Below are 22,889 nucleotides of genomic sequence, written 5' to 3'. Positions count from 1 at the left end.
CCAGTGTGACGGCATATATGTAGTGTCCAGTGTGACGGCATATATCTAGTGTCCAGTGTGACGGGCTATATCTAGTGTCCAGTGTGACGGCATATATCTAGTGTCCAGTATGACGGCATATATCTAGTGTCCAGTGTGACGGCCTATTTCCAGTGTCTAGTGTGACGGGCTATATCTAGTGTCCAGTGTGACGGCTGTGTCCAGTGTACAGGAGCTGTGTCCAGGGGCGGTGTCCAGAGGCTGTGTCCAGGGTGGCGGGCTGTGTCCAGTGTACAGGAGCTGTGTCCAGAGGCTGTGTCCAGTGTACAGGAGCTGTGTCCAGAGGCTGTGTCCATTGTCCAGGGGCTGTGTCCAGGGTGACGGGCTGTGTCCAGGGGCAGTGTCCAGTGTGACGGCTGTGTCCAGTATACAGGAGCTGTGTCCAGGGGCGGTGTCCAGAGGCTGTGTCCATTGTCCAGGGGCTGTGTCCAGGGGCTGTCTCCAGGGTGACGGTTGTGTCCAGTGTACAGGAGCGGTGTCCAGGGGCGGTGTCCAGGCTGACGGGCTGTGTCCAGGGGCAGTGTCCAGTGTCCAGGGGTTGTGTCCAGTGTGACAGGCTGTGTCCAGTGTAAAGTAAGAAAAATAAATAAAAGTAATAAATAAAATAAAAACACATTTTTGGAGGATGATTGAGGAGGAAATAGTGGGAGATCAGCAACCTGATAGAAGTGCTGAAGCTGCTACCACCAGTCATGACAAGGCCGATACCTCTTTGTATTTTTTGCTCTTTGGAGCATTTCTCTTTTTTGGGGGTAATTTATTAAACTGCCACCCTGTCTGCCCCTGCAGTGCCGCTCTGCTTCCAAGATGTGCCAGGTTGGAAGTGTAAGGTCCAGTGTAAGGCCCACTTCTGTCGCTTAGCTCAGTCATCCAGCTACCTCGGTATAAACTTTTGGCCCAACTACAGTAAATTAAAACAATTTTGTAAGCTGTGAAGTGATCAAAATTGACTAGAAATGAGTGGAAACTAATGTTATTGAGGTCAATAATACTTTAGGGGCAAAAACAGGCCCAAATTCTGTTATTTTAGCCATTTTTAGCATTTTTTCATAAAAATCCAGATCCAAAACCAATCCAGATCCAAAACACGAAGGGAGATCCAGATCCAAAACCAAAACCCGAAAAAGTGGCCGCCGCACATGTCTAATATATATATATATATATATATATATATATATATATATATATATATATATATATATATATATATATATATATATATATATATATGGGTAAAAACAAAGGAATGGGAAGAGAGCGCTTCCTGGTGTATTAAAAGAGATTTTATTGGACACCAACACGGTAAAATCCCAGGTACAACAATGACTTTGCCCGTACCTGTAATAAAGACACTGTGGGCTGGCTACCACACGGCTTAAACAGTATAACCACAAACGACAGGCTGCTCACACGGTCCGTACTGTAGGAGGCGCCGGGTCTCAGTATCGTGCTGACGCTGGATTGCGCCGCATAGAAGCGGGACACCGGTGGGCGAGAGACAGACGTCCGAGGAGACACAGGAGAGCAGGAACGTAGCAGGCCACGCCCTGACGCGTTTCGTCACTGGGGACTTCGTCAGAGGGCGTGGCTACTGCTGACGTTCATGCTCATTACATACTACACAACTGCCAATCACAGTGCGAGGGCCCGACTCGTCTGGGCAAATAGAAAAAAAGCTGGGGAATACACAGCTGTTTATTATTACATATAAAAGTTGTCAAACGACTGAACAAAATATATTTAAAAACATGTTTCAGAAATATAGGAATTATACCCTATACCACTAACGCTAATAAATAGAGCGTATTAAAACGGAGAAAAATATATATATATATAGGAGAAAAAAGAAGAGTAAAAATCACCTGCGCACATATATTGGCAGCTGTACCACACAGTAAATATTGCATAAGCAACAATATTAAAAAGCACATTAATTCATACATAAATATAATAATGCGAAAATTCCATAAAAAACAATTAATGAAAAATACACATATATTGTCGACACAGCACAAAAGTCGACTTATTACAGTCAATTTATATAAAATGCAATATATTAGGCAATAGTTAGTAGATGTTTGGCATAACAACATACCAGGGGGCTATGAGAACATACACTTAGTTAATAAAAGGGGTAATCTCGTATCCCTCATTCAAACCATGGGGAACAAGCGTATTGAGAGTCAAAATCCATGACGTCTCACGTTTTAATAGAAATTTTTCCATATCACCCCCTCTTTTAGGTGCATCTGTTCCCCTGAGTTAATCTCAGGTGGTATTGCTGGACTTATTGATTTCTACATACCCTCAGCGCTACAATATTCAAGTATTTTTTCTGTCTGTTTCCTTTGGGTTTGGAATATTGTTTTAGCAGCTTTGTGTGTGTAGTGCCATTTGAGCTTATTTTTCTGTGTTATATTATTGTTTCTCATTATATAAAAATGTCTAGGAATAGTGAGTTAAATGACAAACGCTCACAGGCTTCATTAAGAATATTTTCAGAATTGTCGACACCCGCTGCTGAAAATGAAACTATGTCGACTAATGTTGGTGGGCTAGTGGATCTTGAAAGACTCTTGATAAAAGAGGCTAAAACTTGGTGGGACATTAGGGGACTTGATAATTATGTCTCCTGTGGACGTGTACCACGTGGTTTAAGAATCAATAAGGCCCCCACTACAGGTTCTGATGATGAGAAATGTATGAAGGAGTGGCATAGAATATTAGATGAGTGCTCATTTGAGCTAATGCGACTCCTGATTTTTGAAAAGAAGAAAGTCCTAGCAGAGGTAGAAAAAAAGATAGCTCTTATTTTACCCACTCTAGATGAGAAATATGATAAAGAATCACTAACTATCGCAAAACTTGATATTGATAAAAAAGTCTCTAATATTGAGGATAAAATTATGGAAAATAAACAGAAAAAGTTTTTGCGTGATAAGACTGATTATCAGACAAACCAGGTGAGGACCTGGCACCTTACTCGCCAGCAAAATACTGGTTACAATAAACAGTCCTACGTTAGAAATTCGTCTCATCGGAGACAATTTAATGACAATGAGAGGATCCAGTCACCTCATAATAACAAGTTTAAAAACAGCACTTTGAGAAATAGACTCAGGTCATATAGCAATAGAAGGGAGGAAACAAATAATTGGAGACAGGTGCCCTTTAGAAATAAATATGGAATAAAAGATCCCAAAAAATCATGGAACAAACCAGTATTTGATAAATATGAACGCAAATCGTGGGAACATAGAAATAAATATGAACCACTTGATAACCCCAACCTTGAAAACCAACATTTTTTAGGACTAGGGGAAACGGCCGACACATCGGGTCGACCGTCAGCTTCCCAGAGAACACCAATGAGACTAAAAAGAAGGTTAGGGGAAGGCGGGGACAAAGAGGTTCCCGGACGAGAACCAAAACTCAGATACATACAATGATAGAAGAACCCGCTGTTGTCCAAAATACCAATACTGATATTGCTCCTAAAGGTATTTTTAATATTTCTAAAAAAACTTTAACTCCCTTTGAAATATCTGTACTCCAAAAGGGTCTATCCTTTGCTCCAAATAAAGCTCCCAATAAAGTCGATTTGTTAATTGATTTAAATCTTTTTACACGTAAATTAACGTTAAAACGTCATTTTTTAAGGAAAAATGTAAGTAATGAACCAAGCCAACATCTTGAGACTTCGGTTCCTTCCTCTGGGTTAAAACTCAAGTCCACATATTACCCTGTGGAGTCCAGGGGTCCATACATAGACCTTTTTTCCGAACTTATAAAAAAGGATATGGAGAAAATGTGTGCTTTAAATAAAAATAAAAATAAGCATAATTTAAGTAAAAAGGAATGGGATGCCCTTCTTAACTTAACATCAGACACCAGCATTGTGATAAAGAATGCTGATAAAGGGGGTGGCACAGTCATCATGGATAGAGAGTACTATGTCAATGAAGCCTATAACCTCTTGTTAGATGAACATTCTTATGTTAAATTGGGAAGTGACCCCACTAATTTGTATTTGGGAGAACTTGAACAGCTCCTAAAAAAGGGCCTAACCCAGAAACTCATAAGTATTCAAGAACATAGATACTTACTGAATAATACCCCCAACCTTGCTACATTCTACCACCTGCCCAAACTGCACAAAAATGCATTGCAACCACCGGGGCGACCTATAGTTGCAGGGGTTGGGTCGTTAACTTCACGCATCTCAGAGTATGTGGACTCTTACATTAAGGTCTATGTACCATTAATTGAGACCTACATCAGAGACTCGACACATCTACTTCAAATTATTGAATCCATCAAGTGGCATCCTGATTATAAATTTGCCACTATAGACGTTCAGGCGTTATACACAAGTATACCACATGAAAAGGGTATACAGGCTGTAGATGCCCGCCTGAGGTTAGATGTCAATATGTCGGGTGATATGATAAATTTCTTGTGCGAGTGTCTTCGTTTTGTGTTAAAACACAACTATTTTGAGTTTCTTAATGAATGGTTCCTGCAGACCTGTGGGACAGCGATGGGTACGATTTGCGCACCCAGTCTGGCCAATATATATATGGCAGACTGGGAAACTAGCTGTCTCACAGGTCTGTGGAAAGAAAATATCGTCTTGATAAAACGATATATCGACGATATCGTCATTATATGGAGGGGCGATGAGTTGATATTCAATGACTTTATGGCTCATATCAATGTTAATGAACACAATCTCAAGTTCACTTCAAACTTTCAGCATAGGAAGATTGAATTTCTTGATATACTATTGAGTGTTGACAAATATCCTGCTGTTGAATGTATTGAAACATCCACTTACTTCAAGGCGGTTGACTCTAATAATTATTTAGACTACAGGAGTTGCCATTATGGTCCCTGGCGTGACAACATTCCTTATTCGCAATTTCTTAGGCTGAGAAGAAATTGTTCTGACATTGTGGTCTTTGATGATCAAGCCTCTATCTACACTGAGAGGTTCAGAGAGAAGGGTTACCCCGAAAGCATTATCAAATCAGCATTAACAAGAGCCAAAAATCTTGACAGGAGAAACCTTTTGGTCACTAAAAATGAGGTCCCCCCCTCCCCAAATACTAGTACTTCCTTTGACACTATGTTTACAACCCAGTACAGTAATGGTGACAAAGAACTGCATTCGATGTTCAGGAAACATTGGAACGTTTTAAAATTGGACCCAATCCTGGCCAATCATTTACCAGAATGGCCAAAAATTGTTTTTAGACGTGCAAAAACAGTCAAATCTATGGTCTCTAAAAGTCAGCTAGCGAGTCTGCCGTCACGGACTCCTAGTGACACTTTTTTATCAATAAAGGGCAGTTTCCCTTGTAATGGCTGCAAGGTCTGTCCCTTTGTTGAAAAAGGCGCAAATATATGGGATTCAGATTGCAGAATCAAAGATTTTATTAACTGTAATTCTGTCTTTGTAGTTTATCTTCTTAAATGTGGATGTGGCTTAAGGTACGTCGGGAAAACTAAAAGGTGCCTGAAGACCCGTATCCTTGAGCACATTAGAAACATCAAACATGGGGTCACAAACCATGGGGTATCCCGACATTTTAAAGAAGTACATGGGTGTGACCCTTCTAGCCTACGTGTAAAGGGTATTGAAAGAATACAGCAACCTAAAAGAGGGGGTGATATGGAAAAATTTCTATTAAAACGTGAGACGTCATGGATTTTGACTCTCAATACGCTTGTTCCCCATGGTTTGAATGAGGGATACGAGATTACCCCTTTTATTAACTAAGTGTATGTTCTCATAGCCCCCTGGTATGTTGTTATGCCAAACATCTACTAACTATTGCCTAATATATTGCATTTTATATAAATTGACTGTAATAAGTCGACTTTTGTGCTGTGTCGACAATATATGTGTATTTTTCATTAATTGTTTTTTATGGAATTTTCGCATTATTATATTTATGTATGAATTAATGTGCTTTTTAATATTGTTGCTTATGCAATATTTACTGTGTGGTACAGCTGCCAATATATGTGCGCGGCTGATTTTTACTCTTCTTTTTTCTCCTATATATATATATATATATATTTTTCTCCGTTTTAATACGCTCTATTTATTAGCGTTAGTGGTATAGGGTATAATTCCTATATTTCTGAAACATGTTTTTAAATATATTTTGTTCAGTCATTTGACAACTTTTATATGTAATAATAAACAGCTGTGTATTCCCCAGCTTTTTTTCTATTTGCCCAGACGAGTCGGGCCCTCGCACTGTGATTGGCAGTTGTGTAGTATGTAATGAGCATGAACGTCAGCAGTAGCCACGCCCTCTGACGAAGTCCCCAGTGACGAAACGCGTCAGGGCGTGGCCTGCTACGTTCCTGCTCTCCTGTGTCTCCTCGGACGTCTGTCTCTCGCCCACCGGTGTCCCGCTTCTATGCGGCGCAATCCAGCGTCAGCACGATACTGAGACCCGGCGCCTCCTATAGTACGGACCGTGTGAGCAGCCTGTCGTTTGTGGTTATACTGTTTAAGCCGTGTGGTAGCCAGCCCACAGTGTCTTTATTACAGGTACGGGCAAAGTCATTGTTGTACCTGGGATTTTACCGTGTTGGTGTCCAATAAAATCTCTTTTAATACACCAGGAAGCGCTCTCTTCCCATTCCTTTGTTTTTACCCAGATTGTTTCTCCGCTGAACCCAGGAGCTTGTTGGGAGATTGAGCTGCAGTCTTTAAAAGGACTTTGGTGCATCTGTTCCCCTGAGTTAATCTCAGGTGGTATTGCTGGACTTATTGATTTCTACATACCCTCAGCGCTACAATATTCAAGTACTTTTTTTATATATATATATATATATATATATATATATACAGTGTAGTTGCCCGGCACTCCTATGCCGACAAGAGGCAGCTGAGTATTCGTCCCCGGTGCCAGCCTAGGAGGTGTATACCCCCTATGTATATGCCATGGGGAAAGAAGGCGTCACTCCGGAATTGCTTTAAGTGAAAAAAATTCTTTAATGGTGCGCACCATAAAAAAAATTTTTTCACTTAAAGCAGCCCCAGAGTGGCTGCTTTCCCCATGGCATATATATATATATATATATATATATATAGTCAATGATAGACAATTGCGCCTTCAGTGTAATAGTGACAATCCTTAAATAATTAAGTGATGTGCGTACCGGAAATATTTGAAATATTCACGTGTAGAAAGGTCTTTCTTATATCCGTCTCCTATCCGGTCCTTCCTGTCCACAGTCACGAGACTCGGAAAAGGTATAGGATCCAAGGGAGATATTTTGTATTAAAAGCAGAAATTGCTATAAAGGTGACTGGTAATAAATGGTGGTTTGCTGCCACCGTGTGGTCAAAACTTGAATTACACCCAGTGAAAAGTGCTAAATATTAAAATATTTGACTCACATTTGACAGGGGTCCAATGTTGATAAGGACCCCTGTAGCCTTTCAAAGTTTGGGTACCTTAAATAGACAAACCTCCCACCAAATGGAGGGGGTAGAGAAACTGGATAGTGTGATAACGTTTTATAAAAGATTTTAATAGAAAAATAAAAAACATAGGTAATGGACTCGTACAATTTAACAATGTTAAAAAAGCTTATCTGAAGTGTGCATCAATGCACATTGGAGAGTGGAGGTAGGTGTCCAGTGTGACCAACGCGTTTCATCCCCTTTTCTTTGTTTGGGACTTCTTCAAGGGTCATGTGAGAGGAGACTATGCACCTACAGGGTATATATAACCCTGTTCTAATCAATTTCCGGGTTCATCGGCGTTCTCATACATGCACTGCGCATGTGCGAGATTCGCCTGAAGGATCTTGGGAGATTTGACTCCCATTGAGTGAATCGCGCATGCGCAATGCGCACATCCACTCGCGGCACGGAGTTAGCATCTCTCCGGCCGTGTATGAGGGGCGGGGGGCGCTCTCACACCATCTGGTGTTAGCGCAGAGTTCCTTTATGGTCTAGCGCCACATCTCCCTGCCCGTGCACTGGAACGTAAGAAAGACCTTTCTACACGTGAATATTTCAAATATTTCCGGTACGCACATCACTTAATTATTTAAGGATTGTCACTATTACACTGAAGGCGCAATTGTCTATCATTGACTATACCTACAAAACCGGCCACGTCGGAAAAACGTGACCACCAGAGACTCTTTGCAGCCCCTTGTATCTTCTTGGAGTGTATTATATATATATTTTTTTACATATTTTTGTCACATCACAACTGTCACTAAAACAGGTTGTAGCGCTTAGTGCACCACACATTCCTATATATATATATATATATATATATATATATATATATATATATATATATATATATATATATATATATATATATATATATATATATATGTATGAGTACATATAGGGGGTTATTTTGGTTCACTCTTTCTGACAAATTCCTTCTTAGATGGACAAAACCATGTGCACTGCTGGTGGGGCAGATGTTACTTGTGCAGAGAGAATTAGATTTGGGAGGGGTTTTACTTCAAAGTGAGATACTGTATATATTGCAGTGTAAAAATAAAGCAGTCAGTATTTACCCTACACAGAAAAAAATAACTAACCCAAATCTAATTCTTTCAAAGGCAGGGGGGGATCGTCACAGGCTAAATAGGTAATAGAATACAAAAGGTAATGGCACTAGATACTGATTATACCAACATGCGACCAATGTTGACAGGTGTTGTCAGTGGTGCTGGGTTGGTGGTGCTCCCAAAAAGGTTCAGCAAAAACGCTATATGAAAATGGGTGTCCAAAAGGAAGGACCAAGGAAGAACAAAAACGGTTTTTTTGGGGCACACTTTATACAAATAAGTAAAGAGATGTAGAATGATAAATGATCAAGTTAATATATAGCTTTTATTAGGGTTCACTTAAAATATATGTGCGCGTCAACTAGCGGCGTCATAGATATGAGAATTAAGACAAATTAGAATATGTCAATTAGATATAAATAACTAATATAAATATAATAGATAACATATGGTATGGTGTGTTACAAGTATATATTAATGGCAGTTGCGGGTACCTGCTGTGAGATTTGAAGGATAGAGGGGAATAATAACAGAACAATGGTCTTTCCTGAGGTACCTGGTGTTGTGCAATCACCTGTAAACTTATCTGGTGTCGTATCAATTACAGGTGATTGCACAACACCAGGTACCTCAGAAAAGACCATTGTTCTGTTCTTATTCCCCTCTATCCGTCAAATCTCACAGCAGGTACCCGCAACTGCCATTAATACTTACTTGTAACACACCATACCATATGTTATCTATTTAACCTCCAGACGCTTAAAACACATCAACACACAGGGGGTGGTCCCCCAGGTGAAAAATTTTCGCCAATTTATCGTGATCGTGATTTACTATTACTGTAATTATTTCTATTATGTTTATTATATGTTTTTTTAGAATCTAATTGACATATTCTAATTTGTCTTAATTCTCTTATCTATGACGCCGCTAATTGACGCGCACATATATTTTAAGTGAACCCTAATAAAAGCTATATATTAACTTGATAATTTATCATTCTACATCTCTTTACTTATTTGCATAAAGTGTGCCCCAAAAACCCATTTTTGTTCTTCCTTGGTCCTTCCTTTTGGACACCCATTTTCATACCAAATCTAATTCTTTCTGCACATTTTACATCTGCCCCCCTGCAATGCACATGTTTTTGTCCATCTAAGAAGGATTTTGTCAGAAAGAGTGAACTAGAATAAGGCCTATTCCTATGTGTCTCAAGATGGACTTGAATCCGAAATCTCCTTTATAGTGAATCTGGTGTCAGTTCTCCTGCGCCACACGGCTCAACACATTCTACAGCATTCATTACTATCTTCCTTCCAAATGTACAGATATTTTTCTCTTATTGTCAGGCCCATATGTTACATATATATATATATATATTTTTAAATATAGATATAGATAAAAAAATTAGCTTATTCAATACAAAATTGTATGATTTATTATCATTGGTCATTGTTTATTGTTAAGTTACTCGCCCATAGGGAGACACCTGGATGGGATCCGGTCCATGCCCTCCCCAACCGCAGTGCCAGCCTGCAGCACGGGGATAGCCGGATACAGGAGTCACAGCGCTCCCCCTTCTCTCCAAACATGCGTCCACCCCATAGGTCTTTAGCTAATTTATTTTATTTTCAAATAATTTTTAACCCCAAGACAAGGACTTCATACCATTTAGCCTCATTTGTTATGAGGGAAAAAGAAGAAATATATAGGGAAAAAAACCATGAAAAACCTTTTTGACATATTGTTATTGTACATCTTTATAGACCCATAAATAACTTCTTACATAAAGGATTCTAAATCTATGTTGGCATTTACCCCCATAGGTGTCAGGGTTTGCATTTGAAAAGTCCAAAATGCCTCCTTCGCTGCTGAGGCTGTGTACACACGGGGAGCGATTTTGTCTAACATTGCGGGCAATATGGTCGCTGAGCGACCATATTGCCCGCGATGGGAGTGTGCACCGGCGATATATGGCCAGGTCCGCACTCCCGTTTTCGGCGATATATCCCCCTGTGTGTACTGGGCTTAACTCTCTATACCTATCTCCACCTGTAGTTGTAGAATGCACGTGATGAACCCCAAACATTTTGAGTCCCTCTGTTTTCTTGGTGGAATTCAACCATATGTCTAGAGACACTGTGGTGGGGGAATTTCTTTATGATGTTTAACCGATTTTCCCTAAATCTATCTTTTCGTTTTCTTGTTGTGCGGCCGACATATTGAAGGGTGCGTATACATTGTAATACATTAATGCAATACATAGTATTGCAATTTATGAATTATTTTATAACAAATTTCTTTTTGTTTGCAAATGATTCCACCTCCACAGTCTAACTAGGTATATGGCTACATGTAATACACCTTGTTTGATTACATTTATAGCATTAAGTGTATCTCTTCCTAACCATGTTTTATTTGATCTTTTTTTCAGATGTTGCTTCTGCTTTTAAATTACTTGGGGCTATTATTGATTTTAAACTCATTTTTTTTCTAAATACTACTTTAAGTTGTGGGTCAATTATTTTGTTAAGAATAGGGTCTTGTTCCAAAATAGTATAATTTCTTTTGAGAGTTTTTTTAAGTTGCTCAGATTTTGAATTAAATTTAGATAACACGTCATAGGCTTTTTGGTTTTTATCAAAATCATAATTTTTTTTCGTGTTTTTTTCTTTAGGGACAAGTAAAGATTTTCTATCCGTATTTATACTCTTCATATATGCATTGTTTAATAATTCTCTGGGATATCCCCTCTTTTCAAAATCTTGGCAAATACGTCAGGCTTGTTCTTTAAATGAATCTATGGTTGTACAATTTCTACGTAATCTATTTAATTGGCTGAGTGGAATATTTGTTAACCAGGGTTTATAGTGGCCGCTTGAAAAATGCAAGAAATTATTTGTGTCTACTTTCTTTTTATAATTACTAGTAGTTATGCTTCTGGAGATAGACAAATCAAGAAAATTAACTGTGTTGTGATCAAAACAATGTGTGAATTTAAGATTATATTCATTAGTGTTCAAATGTGAAATAAAATTCTGTACTTTAACTGAGTCTCCTTTCCAAATTATAATGAAATCACCTATGTAACGGCCATAGAATACCAGATCCGCGCCAAAGGGTCCACTTCATATATACTCCTCCTCAAATTGGCCCATGAATAGTGTCTATTCCCTGCTGCTGTGCTCAGAAGAGCAGAGTTCCATCCAGGGCGGGCGGGATACTGTCGGTCCTGGATGGGACACGGGACAGTCCAAAAGAAAATGTGACTTTCCCACGAAAATCAGGAGAGTTGGGAAGTATGGTAGCATTATGGTTGGCTAATCACCTGATGCTGCATCAGGATTATTCTGCTGTACTGGTCGCACATGTTCAAACTTACCAAATGTACTTCTCTATGTGTTTCTTTTCTAAAATAGCTTTCATGCACAATGCAGCCATTCACTAGTCATTATTTATGTTTCAACACTTTGCTGATGCACTATAGAGGTACCAAGGTAGGGATGAGATTTTAAGATTAAAGCCACAAATCGGTGACAACTGAGGCTGTAGAACTGATTAGGTGCTTTAACCACACTGCATTTTGTTTCTCCACAGGGCACATGTTCCCATGCAGTCATTGGATGTATAGTCACCATACTGGCATTCTTCCAACCCATTATAGCTTTGTTTCGTCCAGCCCCAGACAGCAGCAGGTAAAGCTTTCTAGGGAAGAATTTTGTTCAGGTCAATATTGCCTGATTCCTGGTTACACAACTGTTCTAAATCTTAAAAACAAAACAAATATCTAGGGTGAAATTTAATAGGATGAGAGATTCAGAAAGTGAGAGATTTGGTAAGAAATCTCCAGGTTTTTTAAAGCGGCAATCATGTACACTGCTAAATCAAACCGGTTTTGCAGTACAAATGATTGCCGCTTTAAAAAAACCTGGAGATTTCTTACCAAATCTCTCACTTTCTGAATCTCTCATCCTATTAAATTCCACCCCTAGTTTCTCTTAAATCTTAAATGTTGTGACTGTAATAGTAGCTTAAAGTTATGTATGTGACCATATGAACATGTATTTCCATCCACAGGCGGATCATCTTTAACTGGGTGCATAGACTCAACGCTCTAGTGACAAAGATACTAGCAGGTAATACTAGAATATTTGTGTATCTCTGTTAAATGTATGCCTGCACTTATGTTTTTCATTTAGACTGTTAATTAATCTTAATTTGCTACCACTACTAAACCTATCACTTTCTGCCCACCATCAGTGGCTGCTATTTTCCTTGGAATAATCCTTGCGGACCGAACTCCAACTCGCTGGATGGTCAAGACGATGGGGGGATTTTTTTCATGGGAAGTTCTGTTCTACATTATCCTGGAGATCAATTTGCAGCTAAAATCAAAAGGTGAGAAACTCTATGATATTTCTACTATACTCATTTAGTGTACTAAGTGTAACATAACACTAACTACTTTTTTTAATAATAATAATTCTAGATGTGATTATTTACACTATGGGAAGAGCTGTGGGGGGCATACTTGTTAGCACTGTGGGGGCATTGTTGGCACTGTGGGGCATTGTTGGCACTGTAGGGGCATACTTATTGGCACTGTGGGGGCATAACCGGCACTGTGGGGGCATGTGTATCTGACAATGTGGCCACGCCCCTTTATATGTGACCATGCCCCCTTTCCAATGACCACCCCCTTTTCATTTGCTTTTCCATACCACCACTTTAAAATTTCCACTTCGAGCACTGGTACATACTGTATGTTGCTCTACAGGTAGAACATCCTTACCTATGTCTTTCTTCGCCTTTTAGCTTGATACGCCATACTATGATTATAGCTTATGTATACATGTTCTCAGCATATTTGTAGATTATGGACATTAATCAGTCTCTATACTGACACGCTTCACTAGAAACACTCTGTGCTGTCTTCACTTTGTGTCCTTTAGCAGTGTTTGTCCGGAGCCTGTGTCCAAGAGGTGTCACTAATATTGGTGACACCTGGTGCACTGTAAAAGAGGTAGCATGGCTTTGTGGGTAACAGTCAAGGCTTCATGGCTTGATCCCCCATTTTGTGGTGGTATGGCAGAATTATGTACACACCAGCAGAATGTCCTAACACTATAGTCAGCCCAGTTGTTCAACCAGTGGATATTTTACTTAATATAAGCATTTTACAGCCATACTCCTTGTGATACAATGGAGGGCAGCTTGAGCAGAACAGGGTTTGTTGCAATCAGCAGCCATTGACAGTATGGTGTCTGAATGTGAGTGTAGTTTTGTGAGCAAAGTACTGTACACTGCTGCAGTTATTGTGTAGGCACTGACAATTCCCGTAACTCACAGTAAGCAGCTTTGGGGTTTATTTCTGCAAGTGAATGTACAGCTGTACACTGGTTGGTTCTCAATTGAGCTGTGAAATGGAAGGTGCAATTTATTTACTAGAAAGCCCTTGTAAATTACAATACATTGGGTAAGCAAAAAGGTGTTGGAGTGGAGCCTGGAGGCTGTAGCAGAGCAGGGGTGTAGGCAGCTCATTGGCTGATGACTGTCCTTTCACGAGGAAGTGGTGAAGGATTCTGGAACATCAATTACAGTGGGATAAAGTAAAGGGTCTCAGGATCTAATACACGTTTATACAACACGCTAAGCAGAAGATATCTGTGCAGTATTATCCTTGGTGGCCATCTTGTTTAGGGAATGAATACTCACCTTAGGAATTAACATAATGCAATAAGCAACTCCACTATCAACACTGTTTGTGTTTGATCACCAATGCAAACTAGAAATAATTATTTTGAATTTTTTTTTCATCTAAAAACTGCACTTCTAAATGTTGGATGCTTGGTCTAAAACACATTTTTACCTTGCACGTACAGTATAAACAACACACTTGTGATAACAGCACACACATGTATTTGAAGCAGATCATATACTGTAGCTCTATATGAGGTCACTTAAACATTTTCACTATGGTGGTTCATGGCTGGCTTATGCTCATGTTCCAAACCATAATGGTACCCAAACATACAGCAAAAAAAAAAAGCCGCCACTGGCATATATTCTTTTTTAATAATTAAATTAACTTCTAGTTGATAATAGGATATGAAAAAGTAATATTGGTTATAAAAATACATTTTTGCTATGCATTATAAATGTACTTCAGGAAGTCTTCTAGGCCAAGCAGATGACTGCCTTGCCCCGGGTGCCAGAAACCCTAGTTTCGGCCCTGATGGGGGCGATAGGTATGTGGAGGTTGAATAAAAAATATCATTATGATATGGATTAATGTATTTATTACAACTTGTGAAGGTTATTGTTAGGCTGAATTAATTAAAAACAATCACATAATACACAACAATATATTTAAAAAATCCACATGTAAGTGCGGTTCTGATTAAACAAAGGATATCTCTTTGTTATGAGGTCAATGTGCACAAATACACGTTACATTTTTTTTAAAGGTAATATCCGGTATACTGGGCATCAACAGTGTTACAGAAAAGCTGTTCTGCTGGAATTGTATTTTTTAATATACAGTATGAAATGGTGAGCCCCATTTTGCCGATCACCGCCGTTGCATCTGTGAACGAACGGACCGTGTGTGGTCTCAGAGAGGGAGGCGCCGCTAGCTGGGACCCTTAATAATACATTTATCCATATCATAACAATATTTTTTATTCAACCTCCACATACCTATCGCCCCCATGTGCAGTCTTATCTCCATACTAACACATTACATAAACAAGAAAAAGAAGTATAATGTAGGTGCACTGAAAGTCAATTATTGATACATAAAATTTAGCCTTTAATAGTTTTTAATAAAATCGGTGAAATATTAAAATGAAATAGAAAGAAATAAAGAGCTGAAATGAGATTTAAAACAAAGAATGACCACAGCTCTACTCTGTCCTTTCTTTGCAGGATTAATTTTTCCTGTATGTTCTCCTTAGTGTCCTATGTGGATACTTTGGGCGATATGTAATAGGGTGCGATTTTTTTCGTAAGAAAAAAATCGCACCAAATCGCACCTTTAAAAAGCGCATTTTTTGCCGCGAATTCGCATATGTAATGAGATGCGAATTTGCGGCAAAAAAGTGCGATATGGTGCGATTTCGGGCGCTTTTTTAGTCCTGAAAATGTGCGATTTTCAGTCATGAAAATCGGCACATTTTCAGTACTGTGCGCTGTGTTGTAAAAAAAAAAAAAAAAAAAAACTGGCGTGCGGTCCCCCTCCTAAGCATAACCAGCCCCGGGCTCAAAAAGCCGGTGCTGGTATCATAAAATCCAAGGAACAATCAAGTTGGGGTTCCCTGGATTTTATAAAACCAGCACCAGGCTCAAGGTCCGGCGCTGGTTCCCAAAATACGGGGGACAAAATGACTAGGGGTCCCCCGTATTTTAAGAACCAGCACCGGACACAACCAGCCAGCAGGGTAATGCCACAGCCGGGGGGAGACTTTTTATACAAGTCCCCCCGGCCAAAGCATTAACCCCCTGGCTGGTCAGCATGGGCAGGGGTCCTGGGGAAGTGGGGACCCCCCCAATGAAGGGGTCCCCCCCCTCCAGGACTTACCAGCCCATGCTGATAGTCCGGGGCTGTCCTCCATGCCCCTGGGCTGTGGGCATGGAGCTGATGCTTTGTGTAAAAAAAAGAATGATAACTATTGTTTTACACTGGCGAACTATGAGTCTCAGCAAGCCTACCCCGCATGCTGGGACTTGGGGAACCACAAGTCCCAGCATGCGGGGCATTAAAGTGCCCGCTGGCACTTGTAGTTCTGCAGTGTAAAAAATAGTGCACAAAAGCACACTGACACCCTGTGAAATAAAACTTTAATACACACAAAACACACTGATACTTACCTACCTTGAGCCCGTAGGTCGGTCCCTGGATCCTGGATTCGTCCCCTGGGGCTCCAGGGCAGAAGAGTCCGGTTCCGGGGCCTTGGTTCCGGGGCTGGTCCAGGGGTTCCGGGGCTCCTGACGTGAAGAATCCGGGGTCCGGGATCCGTGGTAGTCCAGAGGGGTACCTAAGGAGGGAAATCCAACTCACCTGCTCCCCGGCGGCGACCTCCGGTGACAGCGCTGCTCCCGAATGGTACCCGGCTTCAAGGAGTTGGTCCGGCGCTGAGATGTTACTCCCTCGCCGTCTCTGAACAGAATGATTTCTCGGCCAATCAGGAGCCGAGAAAGTCGGCTCCTGATTGGCCAGAAATCATTCTGAATATAGACGCCGACGGAGTAACATCTCAGCGCATCCAGAGCAGAGATGTGACTCCGTCGGCGTCTATATTCAGAATGATTTCTGGCCAATCAGGAGCCGACTTTCTCGGCTCCTGATTGGCCGAGAAATCATTCTGTTCAGAGACGGCGAGGGAGTAACATCTCAGCGCCGGACCAACTCCTTGAAGCCGGGTACCATTCGGGAGCAGCGCTGTCACCGGAGGTCGCCGCCGGGGAGCAGGTGAGTTGGATTTCCCTCCTTAGGTACCCCTCTGGACTACCACGGATCCCGGACCCCGGATTCTTCACGTCAGGAGCCCCGGAACCCCAGGACCAGCCCCGGAACCAGGACCAAGGCCCCGGAACCGGACTCTTCTGCCCTGGAGCCCCGGAGGACGAATCCAGGATCCAGGGACCGACCTACGGGCTCAAGGTAGGTAAGTATCAGTGTGTTTTGTGTGTATTAAAGTTTTATTTCACAGGGTGTCAGTGTGCTTTTGTGCACTATTTTTTACACTGCAGAACTACAAGTGCCAGCGGGCACTTTAATGCCCCGCATGCTGGGACTTGTGGTTCCCCAAGTCCCAGCATGCGGGGTAGGCTTGCTGGGACTCATAGTTCGCCAGTGTAAAACAATAGTTATCATTCTTTTTTTTACACAAGCCATCAGCCCGATGCCCACAGCCCAGGGGCATGGAGGACAGCCCCGGACTATCAGCATGGGCTGGTAAGTCCTGGAGGGGGGGGACCCCTTCATTGGGGGGGTCCCCACTTCCCCAGGACCCCTGCCCATGCTGACCAGCCAGGGGGTTAATGCTTTGGCCGGGGGGACTTGTATAAAAAGTCTCCCCCCGGCTGTGGCATTACCCTGCTGGCTGGTTGTGTCCGGTGCTGGTTCTTAAAATACGGGGGACCCCTAGTCATTTTGTCCCCCGTATTTTGGGAACCAGCACCGGACCTTGAGCCTGGTGCTGGTTTTATAAAATCCAGGGAACCCCAACTTGATTGTTCCTTGGATTTTATTATACCAGCACCGGCTTTTTGAGCCCGGGGCTGGTTATGCTTAGGAGGGGGACCGCACGCCGTTTTTTTTCTTTTTTTTTGTTTTAACTATTTTTTTTACAACAGAACCATGCACAGATCTCAATGATCTGTGCATGTTTCTGATAAAAGCGCCAGGCAGAACCTGGTCTATTTTTTTTGCGATTTTTAGTAAGCTTTACTAAAAATCGCAACCCATTAAATATGCGACTTCTATCCTTTTTAATGGGAAAACATCTGGATGCGATTTTTAGTCTAACTAAAAATCGCACCTTTAAAAAATGCGATTTTTCCCGCAAATCGCACCCTATAAAATATGCGATTTTCGGGAAATGCCCGAAAACGGCATATTTTGCGGGAAAAATCGCAAAAAAAAAAAAAAACGCATCCCATTACATTTCGCCCTTTGTTTCTGATAGTTTTCTCAGAGACAATAGTTATTTTGCTATTTGTTACAATAAGTGTTTGTGATAATCTTTTATTCCAACACTACCATCACTTAAACATACCTAATGGATGGCTAAATTGTCTAAGTAAAGCTTTTTATGTATTAAAGATCGGTGTGCTTCTGAGTGATTTTGTTACAGTGATGTATCATGCATAAGTGCTTTCTACATGGCAGTGAGGCAAAGGGGCGTCTATTACCAATGTTGCATATTATATTATCCGTTAACTGTACAGTGTGTACGGATTGCTCCAATCTTCCAATCTCAGTTTTTTTAATATGCGGTTTTTATTTTTTGCGCAATTCTGGATTTCAATTTATAAATACACAATAATCCCAGTTCATGTGTGATTATGCTCTTAAGCTGCGGGATATATGATTTATAGCCGCTTTCTATTTGCCGGCTACTATCCCCGCTAGAGCAGTGTCACTTGCCACTGCTAGCATGTACTGCTTTCTGTCCGTTAATATGGAGCTGTAGCAGCCTATGCTAGCCGTTCTAGTAGCTGTGCTATACGGCTATGATTTGTGCCGTTTACTCGGGGAATGCAGCGTGCCTGCGCCCCGGGCACCAGCCGGCTGAGAATCAGATGAATACGGATAGGGTTAGCGCCGTGCCTCTACCAACTGCCTGCATGTATATTACCCATCAGTATACCTTACACATTTTTAACACTTGATTTTAACAAACATTTACACATTTGGAGAACACAAACAGAGGAGCTCATGGAAAAAGGTCGGAGGACGCGGTACGCGTCCTCCGACCTTTTCATACCCCTACTATCCACATCGGCGTGGAGCTGAGAATAGAAAGTGTGGCGAGCGCAGCGAGCCACCGAGCCCGAAGCTTGGCGAGCGCAGCGAGCCCCGCGAGGGGACGCGGACACCTTCACAGGTATACGCGTCCCCTCGCGGGCTTCACAGGTATCCGCGTCCCCTCGCCACGCTTGGGGCTCGGTGGCTCGCGATTTTTTTTTCCTTACGATGCCCACGATCCAAATTGTGGGCGCCCTTCTAGGTAAAGAGTACCCAACTGATTTTCATGGGAACCTGGCACCTGCTTACACATCATAGCTAAAATGAACATGTGTTATTTTCCTGGGTTAAAGCTCAACTGCCATGTCCTTATGGCTTTTAAAGGTGAGACCATCCCAAACACAGTAACTGAATTAGTGTTAAAGGGGGTGTTCATTTATTGGGGTGCTCCCCTAAAGTGACACAGTGTGTCCCAATAATATAATGGTGTAGGGTATGATACTCCAATGAGGGCACCCCCCACAATCTCAGAAGATTTCTTTTTATTAAGGGTACTTTACCACATTAGACAGCTTGTAGTCTACATTACGGCCACCAGGTGGCTTTTCTCAAGACGGGATATCAGTTAACAACCACACAGCCCCAGAGTCAGGATAGGAAATCTTCTGAGATTGTTGTGAGTGCCCTCATTGGAGTATCATACCCCACACCATTATATATATATATATATATATATATATATATATATATATATATATATATATATATATATATATATATATATACATACGTAGCCTAGTGCATAATATAACTCACAATCTTTGTGTTCTTTTTATCCTCAGATCTATATGACGATACTAAATTTAAGGTAAACTTTTTAATATTTTTAGTTGTTGCTATTATATTGCATTACTTCTTGGTAAACAACCTCATTATTAGTACTCTTCAATACTTTTAGGCATAATTTCTCAATACTATTTTTACTAAAATATTGCAAAAACTAATGTTTTCACACCCTTTTAACTTTATCCTCATAACACCTAAAAATACTAATGAGCAATTGGCAAAATTATCCTCCAAGACTAGTGGCGGTGTTTACTAGTAGACTAGGGCACACCATAGTCAATGATTTTTATGATCAGAATGATCATATGATATCACCGCATTTGATGTTTTGGAAATTAGCTTGTAATTTGCTAAAATATTGTGTATGCGGCCCTGATCAGTTGAGTTGATCCAAATGGCCATTGGTCCCATAAATTGGTCCCATTATTGACATGAAGAGTTAAAAATTGGATATTTTGCCCAAGTATTGTATTAACTAATACAATTGTGCACAGTTTATTTACATTAATCATCAAACAGAAGTGTACAGTGTATGTTGGTGTTTGTTGAGAAACTAACACGATGAACTGCATGGTCCACATTCCAAAGCACATCCGGGTTATCAATGAAAGATGCTTATGGTCAAGCAATGTTACTTAGGGACCTATTCAGAGCTGTTCGCACAGGTCCAAATTCAGCCTAGTCCCCGGTGGGGGTCTGGCCTTGCCCATTGGGGATAATGCACAAGGGCAAACGCAGCGAGTGCCTTCAGTTATTATTTTATTTGCCGGTGCGCTCACTGCCTGATTAACAGGGGTGTTCTGGGGTTGGCACAAAAATGGTGAGCGCTCCCATAGAAATGCTGGGCAGACCCCAGCAAACGCAGGAATGCCCCTGCCTGTTCTGTTCGGGCAGATGATGTCACATGACGTCAGCGCACACCCCCAATTTGGCGAAGACCGTCCTATTTAAAAGAAAGTCCTGGGTTACTTTTATATGCCTATAAAGGAAAAATCATTTGATTTTGGTGTGTAAACATTGAATAATTTTTCCTCTGTGCGAGTGCATGTGAGCGAATGTGTAAGCGTATCCAACCTCTTGCAGCGTACCGAGGGATTCCGGCAAGCGGAGGGGGGGCATGTGTTCGGTGGGGCGGCGTTAACCTGCTTGCTAGCCTAGCGAGCAGGTCTAAATTGGGCTCTTAGTGTACACACATATATTGCAGAAATGAAACAGAAAATAAAAGATTTCTACTCATGTTTAAATTACATGCAAAAAGATGATTAACATAATTATATATTACAGATAAACGTGGAGACTGTGGCACTTTTGTTATACGTTCCTGGAAATCTGGCCTTCTTGATAGCCCTACTGGTTGGCATTGGAGAAATATAATGGACTATGTTTTCCCGCTGGAGGGAATAGAACCTTTCCCGGCCAAAGGCATAACTGTGACTGTATGAGATAATAACCTACTGAAAAACATTTTATTTTTCAATCAATTGCTAATTACCAAAGTCCATCTCTGATGTCACCAGACCGCTGTACAGGATACAGGTGAAATGCGTTCAGTGACTGATTTCTGGCCATGGAATATATGGCTACATTTTTACACTAGATTGTTGGTGATTTTGTTATGTTTGCTTTGCTTTAATTTAAGATTATCTCCCGTAATATACAGTCTGTGGTTGTAATTGTCAAGGCATGTTATATCTATTATACTGTACATTCTTTTTTTGTCCCTTATAATCTGTGACCTTTTATATTAAATAATATTTACAACAATAGACTGCCAGCTCCCTTTCCTGTGTGACCATAGAACAGTGTAATACACCATCCTGCACACACAAACAGCATCACACAGAAGTAATACAGGTTGAGTCTCCCTTATCCGAAATGCTCGGGACCACGAGCATTCCGGATAAGGGAATATTCCGGTTTTTGGAATAATTTTTTTTTAGTCATACTTACCTGCCCCTGGTAGGTCCCCGATGGTCCCTCGGTGTCCATGGAGTCCTCCGGCGTCCACAGCAGGCCACCAGCACCGTCTCCGGCGTCTCCAGCGGTCCCAGGAGTGCTTTGCGCAAGTTCCCAGGCGCGCCGGTGACGTCACCGGCGCGCGCACTCGCGCAAAGCACTCCTGGGACCGCTGGAGACGCCGGAGAGGATGCTGAAGGCCTGCCGTGGACGCCGGAGGACTTGGTAAGTATTAAAAGAGGGTATGGGGGGGGGGGGGGGAAACAAAAAAAAAAATTTGAATTATTCCAAAAAACCACGGTTTTTGGAGTAATTCGGATACGGATGCCCGGATACGGGATACCCGACCTGTAATACAATACTTAAACCAGCTGTTTATTTGCACCTACGGTTGGGTTTCAAAAGCAGTGCCAGTATTAAAAATGTGTCATTATTTTACGTTGTATATGATTCATATAATAGCATCGAATCCAGGGGCTGGCTGGCAACTAAAAGCCTGGGAGGCAAGTCCAGAGCACAGGCCCATAAGTAATTGGCAATCATTAAATCGCATGTAGACAGACCACCACGGACGCCACTGCTGCATAGTACACATACTGGTGGTGGAGGATGGGGGTCAGGTTGATCTTGATCTGATGCTGTTCGGGGTTCTGTCTGCTTTGATAGAACTACTCAGGGCCACTTCTGAACCAAGAGGAGTCAAAATTAAGAGATAAAAATGATTTATCATAATGACCTGGAAAGTTGACCTTATATACAGATGGAGCCCCTCTCATTTAGCTCTAGCGCTCGACAGAATGTCCACGCTGGCTGAGAGGGACTCCCCCAGACTGGGACGCGAGCCCACCTTCTGACAGAGCTCCCCGCTCCCCTCGTACGTGCGTCCCCCCTTCTGATGGATAATGGGGCCTGGTGAGGGCTGGCGATTCTATCGCCAGCCCTCGCAATAACGAAAGGGGCTCCATCTTTAGGAAATATAACCGCAGACTGACCTATCTAGTATGAATTAGCC

General features: G+C 41.4%; 1 protein-coding gene across 1 annotated transcript in view; it reads left to right on the top strand.

The window, feature by feature from the left end:
• LOC146027268 (ferric reductase 1-like) overlaps positions 1–21,519 on the top strand; it is an 83,785-nt gene extending 62,266 nt beyond the window's left edge. Inside the window, exons 11-15 of the mRNA XM_083158208.1 lie at positions 12,202–12,299; positions 12,682–12,740; positions 12,865–13,002; positions 19,918–19,943; positions 21,206–21,519. Of these exons, the coding sequence (XP_083014334.1) occupies positions 12,202–12,299; positions 12,682–12,740; positions 12,865–13,002; positions 19,918–19,943; positions 21,206–21,295 (411 nt within the window). The 3' untranslated portion in view covers positions 21,296–21,519. The remainder of the gene's footprint in view (positions 1–12,201; positions 12,300–12,681; positions 12,741–12,864; positions 13,003–19,917; positions 19,944–21,205) is intronic.
• Positions 21,520–22,889: the final 1,370 nt, after the last annotated feature.

Source organism: Crinia signifera, chromosome 8 (assembly GCF_055691185.1).
Source record: "Crinia signifera chromosome 8, ASM5569118v1, whole genome shotgun sequence".
In the NCBI taxonomy this organism is placed as follows: domain Eukaryota; kingdom Metazoa; phylum Chordata; class Amphibia; order Anura; family Myobatrachidae; genus Crinia; species Crinia signifera.
Note: the sequence above shows the minus strand (reverse complement) of the source record. Positions and strands in the feature narration are given on the sequence as shown.